Source organism: Pteropus medius, unplaced genomic scaffold, assembly GCF_902729225.1.
Source record: "Pteropus medius unplaced genomic scaffold, Ma_sr-lr_union100, whole genome shotgun sequence".
In the NCBI taxonomy this organism is placed as follows: Eukaryota; Metazoa; Chordata; class Mammalia; order Chiroptera; family Pteropodidae; genus Pteropus; species Pteropus medius.
The window spans coordinates 22,524,977-22,541,314 of NW_024354875.1; the positions used below are offsets into that span (position 1 = coordinate 22,524,977).

General features: G+C 41.3%; 1 protein-coding gene across 11 annotated transcripts in view; it reads left to right on the plus strand.

Annotated features, from left to right (window-relative positions):
• The window catches only part of TANC1 (tetratricopeptide repeat, ankyrin repeat and coiled-coil containing 1), a 214,357-nt gene that overhangs the window by 133,341 nt on the left and 64,678 nt on the right, over positions 1 to 16,338 (plus strand). For 7 of the 11 annotated variants that reach the window (XM_039855457.1, XM_039855455.1, XM_039855459.1 and 4 more), the window contains 2 exons: positions 5,974 to 6,104; positions 7,134 to 7,320. The exons of 2 other annotated variants lie outside the window; for them this stretch is intronic. In XM_039855457.1, the coding sequence (XP_039711391.1) occupies positions 5,974 to 6,104; positions 7,134 to 7,320 (318 nt within the window). The remainder of the gene's footprint in view (positions 1 to 5,973; positions 6,105 to 7,133; positions 7,321 to 16,338) is intronic. 2 more of the 11 variants (XM_039855456.1, XM_039855454.1) reach the window with 1 other exon arrangement.

Consider the following 16,338-nt stretch of genomic DNA (forward strand, 5'->3'; position numbering starts at 1 on the left):
TTACAGTTGTTTTTAAAGGAGCATTTAATACAATTGGGTGCTTAAAGCAGAGGTTCTCAAAGTATAGGCCGTGGATGTCTAGGCATCCCCAGGACTCTCGCAGGGGTCTGTGAGGTCAAAACTCTATTCATAATAACACTAAGAAGGCATTGCCATTTCTCTTGCATTGACATTTGCACTGATGGTGTAAAAGCAATTATTGGTAAAACTTCTGATGCCTTAGTACATACCAAGGTAGGGGTACCTGCTATTTAGGGTCACAGATGGTATTTTCTGCCACCACTCACTTGCTTAAAAAATAGTAATTCACTGAAGACTGTCCTTTTCGAAGCACTGAAAATAGCAAATGTTAATAAATCTTGACCCACGAATACTCATCTTTTTAATATTCTGTGCTGATGAAATGAGAAGTCCACATAAAGCACTTTTGCATCTTGAAAGATGATGGTTGTCTCTGGAAAAGCACTTGTGTGATTGTTTACATCGCAAGCTGAACTAGCCTTTTTTTTTTTTTTTTAATGGAACATCATACTTACTTGAAAGAATGACCGACAAACCACGGTTATTTGAAATTGAGAAGTCATCAATATTGTATCAAAAGGAACAAATGAACATGTCTCTTCAATTAAAAAAAAAAAAAAAACCTGTCAGGATTTGTTGCCAATGATAAAATTTGACCTTTCAAGTGAAAATTAGATTTTGGGGAATTTGCATCTGTCACATTGAGCTTGATGGCTTCCCTGGACTTTTTAATTGAGATCTGTGGCGATATCACATTAATGAATATCACATTAATGAATGTGATATTTTGGTATTGTATAATGTGTCAACATTTGCAAAATCTATAAAACCAGCATTTTCAAAATGACCGAAAATGTGATGTTACAGAATCTTGCATGGAGAAAAGTTTATTTGAAGTATAAAATAGGCCATTGGATTTTACTGTAATAGAGTACAAAAAAAATTCATTGATATGGATTCAGAATCAACATTAGAACTAACCTTTAAGAACCAGGTACTTGTCAAGTTTGGTGAAGTATCAAAGAATATCTGGAATTAACTGAAAAGATTCCTCCGTTTCCCAACTACATATCTGTCTGAGGCCACAATTCTTCACACGCTTCAACCCAAAGAATATATCAGAATAGATTGAAGGCAGAAGCAGACATGAGAATCCAGCTGTCTTCGATTAAATCAAATTAAAAAGAGATTTCCAATATTTAAAACAATGGCCCTTCTTAACTTTTAAAATTGAAAAGTTTTTTATTTAAAGTGTTATTTAACATGCAATAAATTTTATTAACTTAAAATGCATTAACATACTTTTTTAAGTTCTTATTTTTAATTTCTAATACGATAAATATCAACAGTCATAACCCACATATGCCAAAGCTCTTCAGAGTCCTCAATTTTTAGGAGTGAGTCCTGAGACCAGTAATTTGGAAACCACTGGCTTAGAGGGATGGAAAGAAGAGAGGGAGAAAATAAAAATAGATGAGAAAATTGATCCAGAGGCTCATAGTTATCTAGACTTGAAGGGATGAGGACTTAAAGATAAATGGCAGTATGACTAAAGAGAAAAAGGCTAATTCAGGACATATTTTGAAAGAAGAAATGATAAGATTTATTGTGGAGTGAATGAGATGAAAAGCTTAAAAATATCTGTTAATTTTGTTTTGTATTATAGACTAGAAACCAATTATTGACAGAACCAGAGTAGGAACTTTTATAGATGTTCTTCTATAAATATTAGTTTTGTAGATCCAAGGAGAAGGGAATGGTGATGGCTTAGGAGAAAGACAGCCAGAAAGAAACAGAAAAATGCTTATAAATAGAAGGCAAGGAAGGCAAGAGGTTAGTCAAGAAGCAGGACATGGGTAGGTAGAGACAGAGGACGGGGGTCAATATCAATTAAGACTGTGTCTCATGTAACAAACGATTCAGAAGTAATATCTTGGAAAATGATATTAAGTCAGGTTTCAAGGTCACATAGCTAGTAAACGGCCAAACATTGTGTACAATGCCCAATGCTCTGTAGAGTTTGAAGAGGATGAGCGTGAAGAAAAGGCTTCTCCTGATAGAATGATCATTGGTAATCTCCTGGGACCATCATGGTTCTAACAGAGTCTGGCTCTAAGAAGAGGGAACGATTAGAAGGGAAAGGAAAGCAGTAAGTGTGGGCCAAGTTGGAATTGTTTGGTAATCAGAAAAGGAGGGACTTTGTTGTCTTGAAGGAATAGTGAGTTCAGAAAAAGTTATTTAAGGTAGAAAAACTATAAACAGAACTTCTTTTAAGGTACGAGAAATGTAAACACATTGAAAATAGACTGAATCCATGAAACCAGTGAAAAAAATGGGCTCTTGGCATTAAAGTTGGTGGAAATAATGACCAACTTTGATACAGCATCTTAAAGATGTTTGGCTCATAAGGTGTTTCTCACATTTCTTGGAGCCTCACGACCTATAAGAAGTGGGTCATGGCTGCTTTCCTCATGAGGAAAACAGGTCAGGGATAGTAGAGGGCAGAGATAGAGGGGTCCAGAATAGCTTCAGTGTGGAGAAGTCCTTCTGTAGAGCAGGATAAGGGGATGATGATAAAGGACACAGATAGATTTGAAGTAGGATGGTGGTAATTGGGGAGCTAGTCTATGGACTGCACCTAAATATTTGAGTCCCAAATGTGGTCCAACAGGTATGAATAGCTAAAAAGAGACAGACAGGAAGTTATCCAAGAAATTCTCTTTGCCTTTCTCCACATGGTTATTCCACAATGGTGTGATATCGAGACTTCCTTAAAAACATTATTGGGAGGAATATCGCTGTCTGCTTGCCTGATCGATTCCTAGGTAGTGAGTCCAATTATTCTCCCAACTCCAAATGCAGCCATCATAAATTCTCTGGATAGTTAAATCTGTGGGGTGTGAAGTGTTGCTAAAAGATGAGGTCTTTCTAGCCCTTATCCCACTGGTATTGGGTAAGGTATGCCCATTATTATGAATGATGTAATATTAACTATATGAATGAAAACAGACTTTCTTTAAAGTGTCCCAGTGGATTTTTGGTTTAGGGGTCATTTTTTAGTAAGAATTAGCTTAAAGAAAAATTTATCTGTTTAAATCTCAATATTTGTGATCAGCTATGAAAGTAGAAATACGTTTCTATTTCACAGTCAAGTGTATCAGTGTAAGTTCCCAGGCAACTCATCTTTTCTAAAATGGCATTGTCACACTTCACCCAGGTGTCTTTTCTGCCAGAATGAAAAGTTCAGTGAGAGAAGATTTTGTGCATTAGGGATGGAAAAGATGTGGATGGCTTGACGTGGATTAAGGAATTCAGACTGAACGGGGCTTCTGAGTGGAAGGTCACTAGGATGGCATTTGAGGAGAGAGAATAATATGAAAAGACAGTTGGGAAGCTTTTGGAAGAAATAAAATTGCAGTGACTTAATGGATGCAAAAATTGAAATAAAGAACATCTGTCTGCTCATTCCAAACCTCAGTAGGGTTTTGGAACGTCGGTAGCAGCAGAGTCCAGGTTGTCCACTTAAGAGAAGTTAATCATGAATTCGGGTGTCTCTTGTCAATTCAGACATTAAACCTGGGATGGCCACTGCTTCCCAGCTTGTCTGAAGGGGTTGCCGTTTGGATGACAAGTTGTCTTTGGATATCTGTAAATATATAATATATATTAATGAAATATGTGTATGTACATATAACACATATATAGACATTAATGAAAACCTTGACAATCCGGGATATCTGTCTGCAGATGCCGTGTGGAGACAGCAGTGACTGCTGGGGAGCATCCCCCACTTCCTGCTGGACCTACACAGGATACAGGGTTTTGCAGTGAGCCCCAAATGAGCCATAGGCTATGGGCTTGTTTGTCTTCAGGGTAAATCTTGTGACAGCCAAGCCTGTGCAGCTGCTCTTTTTGTCTCCACAGCAGATGCCAGCTGGGAGTAGTTTCTGGCTCTTTCCCCAGAGTGTTTCAGGTTGAACTAGAAGCTACACATTCTGGGGCACAATTGGGTAGCAGTATAGAGATTGTTTCACAAGGAAAGGGGGGCATAGAGTAGAGAAACTGCTGAGTTCTGCCCCCTCCCCCACTTCTTCCCCTTTTCATTTGCATCCCGTTTTCTCTCTCTGGTCCAGCCAGCTGCCACCTATGATAAAGCAGTTGCCCTGCCTGAGCCTAGGGGTGAGGGTAGGCGGGACCGATCCTGTTCTGAAGTGGTTCAGACTTTGGGTGTGCCTGGGTTGTGCCCATTTGGTTTGGTTCCTGCCTTCTTTACCCAAATGCCCCTGAACCTTGAGAATCAAAATGTGATTGGAGATCTCTGGTGGGAAGGGACCGTCCGTAGAGTGGCTCTGAGGGTGTGGTTGACCCGCCCTGGGGTGGCTTCCTTATTCCAGTTGGCTTGGGGCCATTGTCCCTTCGTATTATGAGTTTAACTCAAACGATCCAGAAACATCAGGGCTCTCTTATCCCAGACAATCAAGCCTTGGTTTTTTTACCCCTACAGTTTTCTAGAACAACTGAAAAACATCTACACTGGTAAACAGCTCTTCTTCGCACCCCAAACTTTTGAGAGCAAGCGAGCGGTAGGGTGCTTTTTCTACCTTGAAGATACAGCCACCTAGTTTCCCTTGTAGCTGCCGTCTTGGGAGCTTGACTTCGCAAAGCTGATATGTGAGTGAGGGTAATACAGTTGGTCTTCTCAGCTCACCTTGCTTTAATTTTTGTGGTTCCTTGCAAAAGGCAAAATTAGCGTTGAGCTTTGGTGGTGACATTATAGCTCAAAGGTAACATCGCTATTTTGTTCTTTCTTCAGTGTATTTTTCTAAGACCAGTATCTATTATCTGCAGATTTCCACATCTAGGGAAAATTGGTTCGTGAATGTATGGCTCAAGGTACCTAGACAATTTAACAAAAAGGAACAAAACATTAAGACGAGTGACTACATTACAGGTTGCGTATTGTTCTTAAGTTCTAACTTCTGTGAGCAGTTTACTTTATAAATTATTTCATTTTCTGATAGATGCTGATTTTAAACTGTAAGAGAGGTGTATGAATAATGCAAATATTTTGTCAATCATAATTAAGTATGTACCCTTAGGCTTTTGGATACAAGGTTAACCTACAGCTCAATATTTAAATCAAGCCCAACAATAAAATACTTAACTGAAAAAGCAAAATGGCTAGCTTTAGGGAGACCAGAGAAAGAAAAGGCTTCTGAGCATGTCCTGTGACCTTTAGGTAAAAGGTGCTGCTGGCATTCCTGTGGAGTATGCTGAGAGCACAGCCCAATTTTTCTACATCTCTACGTGGACGGTGGGGTGTAATACCGGGTCCTGCCTCTTGGGACAGATTTCACTGAGGCCTAAAATCATTTCACCATCGACTTCTGACGACTGACCCTTGACTGGGAATCCCGTTGTCTTTCACTGCTGTGCGATGGGCAGAACAAGTTTATACCAAAGTAGTCATGCCTCTGCCTTGCTTAATGAGAGCTTGCATTTCAGCTTCACCCCAGCATCTTAGTAGCTTGGCCCTCTGCCAGCATGCCTTTTGGGTTTTACTCTATTTTAGCTTCCTGTGGGCATTGGCCACACTGCGCTCTTAAAGAAGAAGGTGAAGGGTAGGTCTTTTTCTACTTTTGGTGTCTGAAGTACTCGTTGTTCACATGACATGGAAACAGGAATAGCTGTCAGACAGTGACACTGTGTTCTTCTGATTCAGGTCAAATATTTCACCCATTACACTTGGAGTTTCTCTTTTATTATTGTCCTAACCGGTCACAGCCGCTTAATTAAAATGTATTGCTAGAGGGTAGGCAGCATTGTCAAACTTTGTGCATTTTATAAAATTACACAGAAACACCAGAGAAGCAGCCGTGGTGCCAACTCCTCCAGATGCAATACTGAAACTCCCCAGAGGGGCATCTTCATTGTTTTCTTTCTTTGTTCCAGAAGCAAAGGCCGATAATGAACCGAGCTGTTCGCCGGCAGCTCAAGAACTGTTGACAAGGCTGGGATTTTTACTGGGAGAAGGGATCCCAAGTGCCACACACATAACCATTGAAGAAAAAAATGAAACCATGGTAATGCCCGAGGAGGACACTGCGTCTTATACCTGCTCAGAGGATGAATGAAGGGATAACCAGCTATCTTATCTTCTCCTCCTTCTTGAGTGGGGAAGTCATTGTGCACTCAGAGGAGTTTGGGCTGTTGTTGCATATTGAAATTTATTTCAACCCTTATGGGTTTTTGCAGTGGGGCGGTGAGGAGAGGCGGAAGGGTGCAGAACTTAAGAAAATGCCCACGTTAACCTTCCAGGCACCACCCGAGAAGAGTGGCTAAATGAATTAAAGTGGCTGAGAGAATTTCTTAGTAATGATTCTACTTTTATCTTTATGGCACCATTCTTCTCATCTGGCTGCTTTGGTATATGCTTTCCTGTGCTTTTTTAGCAGCCGAGATTTTGGAGGGTCAGTGGGGTGATGAAAAGATTTATAGGTGATGAGGCAGAGACAAAATGAGATGAGATCAAATGGTTCATCTACCAGAGAGCACTCCTCATTCTAGGGAACAGCAGCCTGCCACTTCTGAGATGAGATGTGTCCGTTTGAATAGCAATGAGGGGCCTGAGCCTCTGTCCGCTGTGGGGGTCTCCGTGTGGGTGTCATGCCTCAATTGAGATTGCAGTGGCCACCAGGCTCCTTCCCCCGATCCCAGAGCCCATAAATCTTCAGGAATTGAATCAGGTTGCAGTGCTTGTGAAACATTACAAAAACAGAGTTCCCAGATTTTCCGTGCAGAGGTCAAAGAACCCATTTGTCTTCTGCAGACTTGAAATGAAAGGAAGTCTGCCTGTTTGCTATTTCTGTTTTACAAATGTGCATTCCTACTAAATTATTTCTATAAAAAAGAAAAATCACAAGGGAGGGGAACAGAACAAGGATGTTTCTCTTAAAATTTGCAAGACCATATAGACACGAAGCTCCCGAGATTTTAAAAACCGTTTTCCACTTTCCTGTCTTTAGTTTTATCGTTTTAGCATCAAAAACAAAAGAATGTGTAGAAGCGTCCTGTGTGAGCCCTGCTAACGCCTCCTTCCGTTCATCTTACAGTGCACAGCTCTGAGCCAAGGCATCAGTCCTTGCTCCACACTAACAAGCAGCACCGCATCTCCTAGCACCGATAGCCCCTGCTCAACCTTGAATAGCTGTGTCAGCAAGACGGCAGCCAACAAAAGTCCCTGTGAGACCATTAGCAGCCCTAGTTCCACCCTGGAAAGCAAGGACAGTGGAATTATAGGTAAGAAGCACACTGCTCGGTAATGTAATGGCTCAATGCACATCAGCCAGAGCATTCATTCACCAGGCACTTCTTAAGAGGGTTTAGCATGATCTGTGAAGGTCGGTCTGCCAGGGCCCGCCCTGTTCTTTGCAAGACAGCACTGACTCCGTGTATAGCCGAGAGAATGAAGCATTGGCTTTTACGTTCCTTGGTGTTTATTTTATAATGCTGGGCTCATTTGGTTAAAAATTTTCCACATCAGAACTGACTGGCCTGTGAGGTTGCCCTCCTCACCGATGAATTGCATTTGTTGGGGAGTGGGTCCCACTAGGACACATAGCAAGGCAGTGAAATCCCAGCGTATTGTGAAGTGTCCCCAGCCCAATCTCAAGGTCACTTATTTCCCCACTTATTTCCAGGTGTTCGTTCTTTAGTTTCTTATAATGGGACCTGAACACTGTTTTGCGGCCAGGATTTTCTAAAGATGGCCTGTCTGGGCCACACACATCCACACAGTAGGTGTGGTTATCCTGAATTGAGGGTCCAAAGACAGGGATTCTGGTCCTGACTCTTAGGCTGCTCAGCTAGGTGACATTAGCAACCTTTAATTGAGTCCCCTCTGTAAAATTAAGGACTCTGATTAGTTCAGTAGTGCCTAGTCCCAGGTGCACATTAGAATCATCCGGGGGAATTTAGAGCCCTTATTTTTACATTTCATACCAGACAGACTGTATTTACGTTTCTGAAGGCGGGCCTGGGCGTCTGTGTATCTTGGGTCTCCAGCTTAGCACCTTTCCGAGAACAGATGTGTGGGGCCCCTAGACAGATTGTTTGGGTCCCCCTCTGCCCTAAAATCATGCTACTGTCTAACGTTGGTGTTCTGCTGAACAGTTCAGTTCCCTCCCTTTCGCTGCGTTATGCACATGTCTTTGAAGGATATTTTACATTTAATTATGGACTCACCCCCACTTACTTCCACATTAATGTGTAACCAAATGGAACAACATTTGAGCTCCTTATTTTCTTCAGTGACCTGCAGTTTCTTTTAAGTAATTTGAAAAACCAAGTTGCAGGCTCTCCGAGTTTGTGTTGCGGAGATTGCCTCGGAAGGTCTGTGAGACTCCTGGGACTGGGTTCTGGGCCTCTTGGCATCAGCCCCACCATCGCTCTGTGAGAGGGGCCCTCAGCATAAGGAAGGTGGCCTCCTCCCTCAGTTTTCACTTGGATCAGGCTCTTTGGCGGGTTTTCATTTCAGTAATTGCTTTATTGAAATACAGCTCACATACCATAGCATTCACCCATTTAAACCGTTGAATGTCTTGGGTATATTCACAGTTGTACAGCCATCACCACAATCTGATTGCGGAACATGTTCATCACCCCAAAAAGAAACCCTGTACCCGTTAGAAGTCACACCCCATTTCCCCCCTCACCTCTAGCCCTATTCATTCTACTTTCTGTCTCTATAGATGAGCTGATTCTGGACATTTCATACAGATGGTGGATTGAGTTTTTTGTAGGCAATTTAAATTCTTCTCACTCAGCTTCAAGCCCCTCCAGTGAGCTTATTTGGCTAATTCCCCATTCTCATCTCATTCTACTTCCTCACCTGCTGTTTAGTCCAACTAATTTTTCCATTCTCATGCCCCATCCCTCTCTGAGCTGTCCACCATTGATAGATCTCTGGTATTAATTCTGTGATAGCCAGACGACTTTCTTTACAGCATTCTTAGCTCTTCTGAAATTTCTTCTCTTCTGTGGAGTTTATTTTCCTGCAAGGAGTTGGTCAGTGCTACGATTTTTTTTTTTTTTTTGACAGCTTTTTACTTTTCGTTGTATGTTCTGGCATTGGCATTATGTACCTCTTACTATAACTAAGTTAGTTTTTTGTTTGACAGTTTGAAACTTTTTCAGTAATGAAAAATGACATTCGTTTATTCTTCTCTTTTGCTGTCTTTCTTTCATTGAAATTCAATACTGCAATTTAAAAAGTGTTTTAAAGAGAGGAAACAAAAGTTGCTGGTTTGCTTTTTTGTATTGTCAATGAAAGATTGAGCTGTAGGAATATTGAGGTTTAATACATTTCTCAATTCTAGGCCGGTTACTCTCCTTTATTATATGCTCTCCTTAGCACCTCAATATTTTTCTTCAATTTACTTAACACTTGTTTTATTATTTACTTTTGTGTCCATATGGAGAGAGATCTCATTTATATTATTCCAGCTATCTGCTGGGCTCCTAGCACGGTGTTGGAAATGAAAAATTAAAGAGAAGTGTTGCTACTAGCAAGCTGCATTGAAAGAGGGAACCTTAATTAAGTTAGTTTATAAAAAAGCTATGCAGGATTCCCCATTCCAAGTTGGCATTATCAAATCTTTTAATGTCATCTGTATTTTAAGCTGTGTCTTGTCCTTAAAGTTAAATGACACATTTCATGTCATTAAGACTGCCCTTCATTTCTTGGCTCAAGTCAACATGTTCCCTTCATTCAGCAGATGAAAGTGGGAAGAATGAGGATGTGGTAAGTCCCCCTTTATGGGAGACCCCCAGCCTCTGGAGATTGTGTTTCATGTTGCTTTAGCTGATCTCTCTGCAGGTGGCTGAGACGGAAACGCTGTGCTGGTGACAATGTTCCTCTGTTCCATGACCTGCAGAATTAGAATCTGTTGCCAAGGGACACATTGGGGGTGTGGTAGGGAGGAGAAGGAAAGAAAGCAAGTATTTCCTCTCCAGACAGACTGTAGCTCCAGCTCTTCGAAGAGGCGGGAGTGGTGGGGCCAGAGGATAGAAAGCACTTCCTCCTGAATCAATACAGGGTGTGCAGGTTCCATTGCCTCTTTAGAAAGCAGGGATCTGTGACTCAATTGTGGTTTTTCTCCCTGCAGAACAATGCTGGTTTTCATAAGGTGTAGCCTGGAAATGGGCATCTTAAATGTTCAATAGAATAAAATATTCAAGAACACAGTGATCTCAGTGGGCAGAGATAGAGGTGCGATACCCTGGCTTTCTGTTTTGGAAGGCTTGGCAGCTGCTTGTAAAATAGGCTGGTTCGGATCCATGTTCCAAATTACTCAGGACCTGGAGAAGAGAGGGAGAGACTTTGTTTAATTTTCCATTTTAAGTTTTCAAGATTGGTCAACCCATAGAGCTCAGGTTGGAGTAGCAAAGGTTTTGGAGGTGGGCTGGTATAAAATGCATGACATTACAAGCTTTGGGAAGGTAGAGGCTCCCATCTCAGACCAGAGTTCCATGTACATTTAGGACATTTAGGGCATTTAGGACAGTTAGGGGAAATTTCAAACAGTGCTAACCCATCCTTAAACATTCCTGGACCTCCCCTTCTATTTAAGCTGATATCTATCGCGCCGATAATATTTGATCTAAATATTTTTGCTGAGCAGAGCCTGCAGAGAAGCTTGTGTTCCCAGATGCCCAGACGGCCTTCTCAAGGCTGCCACAGGGTTCCCTGCCTGTGTCTGTTTCCACCGTTTTGACATATTGTAAGGGAAGAGAATTTTCTTTTTAGGAACTGCTTAGTAGGAGAAAGAGCAGACTAATGACCATTAGAAGAATTTATTGGACCCCTTCCAGCCTTTCTCTGTGGAGGCCAGGGCTTAACAGAACCCTCCTGCCCCCGTCTCAACTTTACTGTGTTATACAGAGGGGAGTCTCACTTTATCCTATTTCAGGAGGCCCAAGTTCTGCCAACATAAATGTCTTTAGAAGTATAATAATTCTGTCATGCAGAAATACTATCTAAGCTGGATGGGATTAGCTGAATTCCCTTGAATATCTTTTTTTTTTTTTTTAAAGTAAAATTCCTTACTCTTTACGTATTGAAATCATTGGCATTACCTAGAACTTAGTGTCTGATTTTTCAAATTTGCAAGTTGAAAACCTTTTAAATGTGAAACCCAGCTGTACACAATCACCATAAAGTAGCTTTTCATTTTACTTGCTTTGAAAAGGAAAACTTTATATAGTGGCTTTTAAAGGTGTTTCCTCCATGCCTGAGAAAATATTTTTTCTTAGTGATACTCCCTTGATATAACTTGCTTCCTTCCAGCTGTTGCATATGGAAATTGTAAACTGTATTAATCCCTGCTTAGAAAATAAGTATGTGCTTTCATCAGAATCCGTGTGAAATCCAATCTGATTTAAAACAAAAACAAAAACAAAAACCAACCCCTATCACTGAAAACAGTGGGTTTTAAAGCACTTTTTCGTTTATGTCCATATTACGGTCATTAGTGTGTGTGTGTGTGTGTGTGTCTTCAAGGAAATGGGCTTTTCTCTTTAGGAAAAAAGAGGGTGGATATTAGATGAGAAACAAGCAAAACCCAGCTTTCCTATCAAGATTTTTAAAAATAATAAATCCTTTCTATCTATTAGCAGATGTGCCTAGAGGAAGGACTTACAGAACAATTCTGGCTGAGAAATAGGCCCTTAAAAGTCACTCCTCTCTTTCATTCTCTTCTATCTGTACCTGCTGACATTAATAATCTCCAGAAGGCTTTTGCAGTGTACTTCCCTTTGAGAGCTAGTGTTAAGGATAGCTCCAGGAAGGGAGGTGAGGGAATTCCAAGTGAACTGTGGCCACATCTCCCCCATTAGGTGTGTCTCCCACACAGAGCAGCTGTGTCATTCACCTGCCTGGCTCCTCAACACCTGAGCCACCAGGCCACGTTGCTTTCAGAATGATTAAGTGCTCAGAATTTGAAAAGGGTAAAGCAAGAACTTGGGCTCTTCCTACTGCCTTTCATTTTTCTTTGGGGAGCAGGGAGAGACTAACATATACTTTTGTCCTCACTTTGAAGCTGGGAGGCAGGTGTAAATTTAGTCAGGTGAATACCTTCACAGATACATTTCTCCTGCAAAAGTGACTTACAGTGAAGTGGATACTTGAATTAGTATCCTGCTGGTGCTTACTAGAGTTTGATAATGTTTGTTTTTCTGCCCAGTTGCGTATGACATTAAAAAGTTATTGTAGGCTGACTTTTATCTTTCGTGTCTCTCTTCTGTGCTCTGCTAAGCTTATAAAATGAAAGTGATTCCAGAGGTAGCTTTAGACCTTTTATTTCCTGGACTTTATGTCCCAAGGGAGATGATCAGATGCAGAGAGAGGGATACAAAGAGGAATAATTTGTATTTTCCTTTTTAACTTGTAAATCCTGCCCTTTTTATTTTATGCTAATGCTGCTTTGTTGTCATGTGTTGCCCTGCTTGCTACTAAATTGAAATGCTTTGAAATTGATTTGGTAATAACTATTTAAAAGTGTTTCAAATCTGTGTTAATATTCATTTTACTACATTGCCTGCAATTTAAAAAATCATCCTTAATTATAGACGCTTTCTTTTTTTTTAATCTCTCAGGCGAAGGAGAAAAATTTGCCTTTACATATATAATTCTGTAATGTACTTGATGTGGGAAAGAAATCCTTAGTGATGATTCGAGTCAGCAAAGCACCTGCTATACTTTTAGTCAGACTGTGGTTGTTCTGTCAGTGTAGCGAGCATTTATTGGCAGCTACTATGTACCAAGAGCAAGTTTGTCCAGTACTGACACAAGGGACAATAAAGATAAGGCACAGTATCTATTTCAAAACTTGTCCACCTGTGAAACCAAAGAATGATTTCTTGTCCTATGGAGCGTCTGGGCAAGGTGGACATGTACAGCCTCCTTTGAGCTGATGGAATAAATTATTGAAAAGGGATTAAAACATGGCAGTGGTTAACAACTCTGTTGGGAGATGTGTGTTGTAGGTGCATAATAATACCAGCCACTAATAGTGCCTTGTGCTCATTTATGGACGATTTCAGAACATTGTGGAGTTATTTTACTATATCAGATGCTCCAGCATCTGTGCCTTCGGTATTACAGGTTATGGGAAGTAAACGCTGCGTCATGTACTATCGATAGAAAATGTCATGTTTAAATCCACAGGCTTTTCTCTGGAGGCTGTTACCTGCTCTGTCAGACTGAGTTAGGGCAGTGTGGCTGAGCGAGGCTGGTCCGTCCTCCCCTCCCCCACCACCCTGCTCCAGCTGATCCTTTAGGTGTTTTCACAATCAGAAACCTGAAGAATTATGCTATGAATGCATGGCTCAGGTCCCTGGCCTTGCTGCATGTCATAGCAGAGCACGCCTTGCGCAACACAGTGAGCGCTGAGCTGGAGATTTGGTACAGAGATCTGTCTGTCACAAGCCAAAGCACAGGGCCCCTGTGCAAAGCCAGAAGGGGAGTAGGGCTCTGCAGTGCAGGGCTGGCCAGAAGAGCCAAGCTATTGTCCATGGAAAGTCGCAGAAGGAGAATCTAGAAAGTCCCCTGGAGCCACAGGTAACTCAGGCCACCCTCCCTGTGGCATTCCAGGGGAGGGCAAGTTAGCCTGAGTGCCTTCGCTGGAGCCCTTTCCTTGCTATGCTGAAGAAGTTAAAAGCGGTCACTCCAGGTGAGCCTCAGACTCTGTTCCCGTGTGGTTTGTTAGCTGGTGGGTGGGGTGGAGGGAGAAGCATAGTCTGGCATTTCTGCTCGGAAGGGTTCATGCAGGCTGGTTTTGTCCATGCAGTCTTTCCCTTTGTCACTCGGGGAAATCCAGGATCTGTCATGGCAGCCGGAACCACGTGTGGTGCGAGTGCAAAGGAAAAGAGCAGAACTTTTGTCAGGTCGAGGTCCAAGGTATCCGCACGTTGCTTCCTTGACCGGCGCTTCGATCTTAGGTCAAAGGAGGTTGTATCTGCAATAGTTGTGTTTTCCTTTCTTACTTGTACTCTTCTCTTACTTTCTTACTTGTACTCTTCTCTTACTTTCATAAGCAACCATTAAGTTTCTTTCTTGTTTGAACTTTGATTCACTGGTCTAATGTTTTAACTTTTAAACTCTTCCTGCCAACCATTAGGCTGAATATATAGAAGTTTAAAAATGTTTTTTTTTAAGGGCTACATTATTTTTCTTCAGCTGTATGAAGAGGAAAACATTCTTGAGTACTGATGACACATGAGGCCCTTAACATATGCCCTTGTATCTGATTTTCTCTACAACCCAGGGAAGGACAAAGGGTTCTCTTCATAGAACCCTGGCTTTGAAAATGGAGAACGTAAGACAGTTCTGGAGTGCTTGAAGAAAATTTCAACTTACGTTTTTTTTTTCATCCTTTCAAAATGTATATTTTTGTGTGTAATTTGTATTATAATCAATTAGAGTAGTACAGGTACATAATTTATAAATGCAGTGGAGGGTGTGTAGTCTCAAAATTTTCTAATAGTGTGGCGTGATGAGAGCAGTGTGGAGCATCCTGGAGCACAGCAAGGCTGCAGGTGTTAACGGGGCTTTCCTGCCCGTGGGGCTCTTATGAGTATTCATTGAGTTGAGATGTGATAAAGGTTTAGGACAGAGCCCATGCATAGTAAGCATTATGCATTATTATAATGGTCACGTTAGCCACTCGTCGTTGGTCTTTCCTAAGGATATTTGTTTATTTATACTTACTAAAGACACGAGTAGACATTTAGTAAAACAAGATTTTTCTTTTTCAGTGAAGATATAAGTTGGGGAAAGGAAGTAAGAGAGCGAGGGAAAAGGTGAAGTCGAGTTAGGGTCACAAGATTTTATTCACTACTTATAAATGGGCAGAAAGTTTTACTCTTAAGTTTCCTAGTAGCCAATATATGGAGAGTCACAATCGAATACATAAGATGATGTAAGGTAAAGACAAAAGTGTACCTGTTCCTAGTAGTGGGCCCTGAGAGACAGTCCCTCAGGACATAGCCACACCCTGGGTCCTCGAAGGCGAGAAGCCTAGGCTTGACCCCAAGCCCCTTGCATTTTTCACCTCGTCTTTTCTGTGGCTCAGAAAGAATTCTGCTCTATGTGGTATACATTTGATATCTGTGGCCCTAAGTTCCTGAACAGTTCTGGACTACTGATGTAGTCAGTTTAATTTTTTTCTTGATATCCTTTTTAACCTAAAACTTGATTTAGATCCCATCTAAGTACTTTTTGGGCCCTGGACTTAAACTGATTTTTCTCCCCGATTCTATTTCCCTGTACATTCAATGTAGACAGAACCTTTAAAAGGCAAAGAGAGGGTGAAGGAAAATTGGAAAGGAGAAAGAACATATTTGTATTGCAGTCTTATATGGCAAAGCATTTGATGACATAGTCCATCCCTCTCTCTGCTTCTCCCACCTCCCAAACAGTGGCTCTCTCCTGCCTGCTGTGAACCCATGACTGGCCTCTCTCAACCAGCTCCCAGCCCAAGGGGCTACTGTTTTTAACAAGGCAGACTATATGAACTGCAAAATATTCCTTAGCCACAGATAATTACAGAGCAACTTTTACATGTTGCGCACTGTGCAAGGCAAAGAAAGTTTTAAAACACACTGCATGTGCAGTCAAAAGGACTGGTATTGGACATTCAGAGAGAGGGAGAGAGGGAGGAAGGGAGGGAGAGCAGAAAAGAGGGAAGATGTCTGTGTCTCTGTGTGTGTGTGTGAGAGAGAGAGAGAGAGAGAGATCAGTTTCTCCTGAGTCTGTTTCCATATCTATAAGGTGGGTTAATGGTTCTTAGCCCATCTACCTCTTCTAATGGGTTGTGGCGGTCATGAATGTGTCCTAACATATTTTAGAAGTGCTTTGCGCGCTAGTATAGTATGTTTGGTTAAATGTGTTGTTACTTCAAAGAAGATAGCTATTTCTGGCTAAAAGGAATTTTCAGACTACATGGAGAGTCAAAAGTAGCACATGTGAATCAGCGAGCAGTACCAAACCTAATTTAATGCTACATTGTGAGGCACAGCCTAACCTCATAGCTTCATAACAGTTAAGGCCTGATAAATCACTCATTTATAGAATCCTGCGTGTTGGAAGAGTGTTTGAGATGCAGTATGAGTATGATGACAAGTCTTAATTGACAAAATCTAAATAAATTCTAATAAAATTAGAATTTTCTAGTTGTTTAAAGATTATCTAGTCCTTGGAAAATGTCAAATGATGCACTTTAGGTTTTTTTTTACGTCGTCATAGTTAAGATGCCCTAT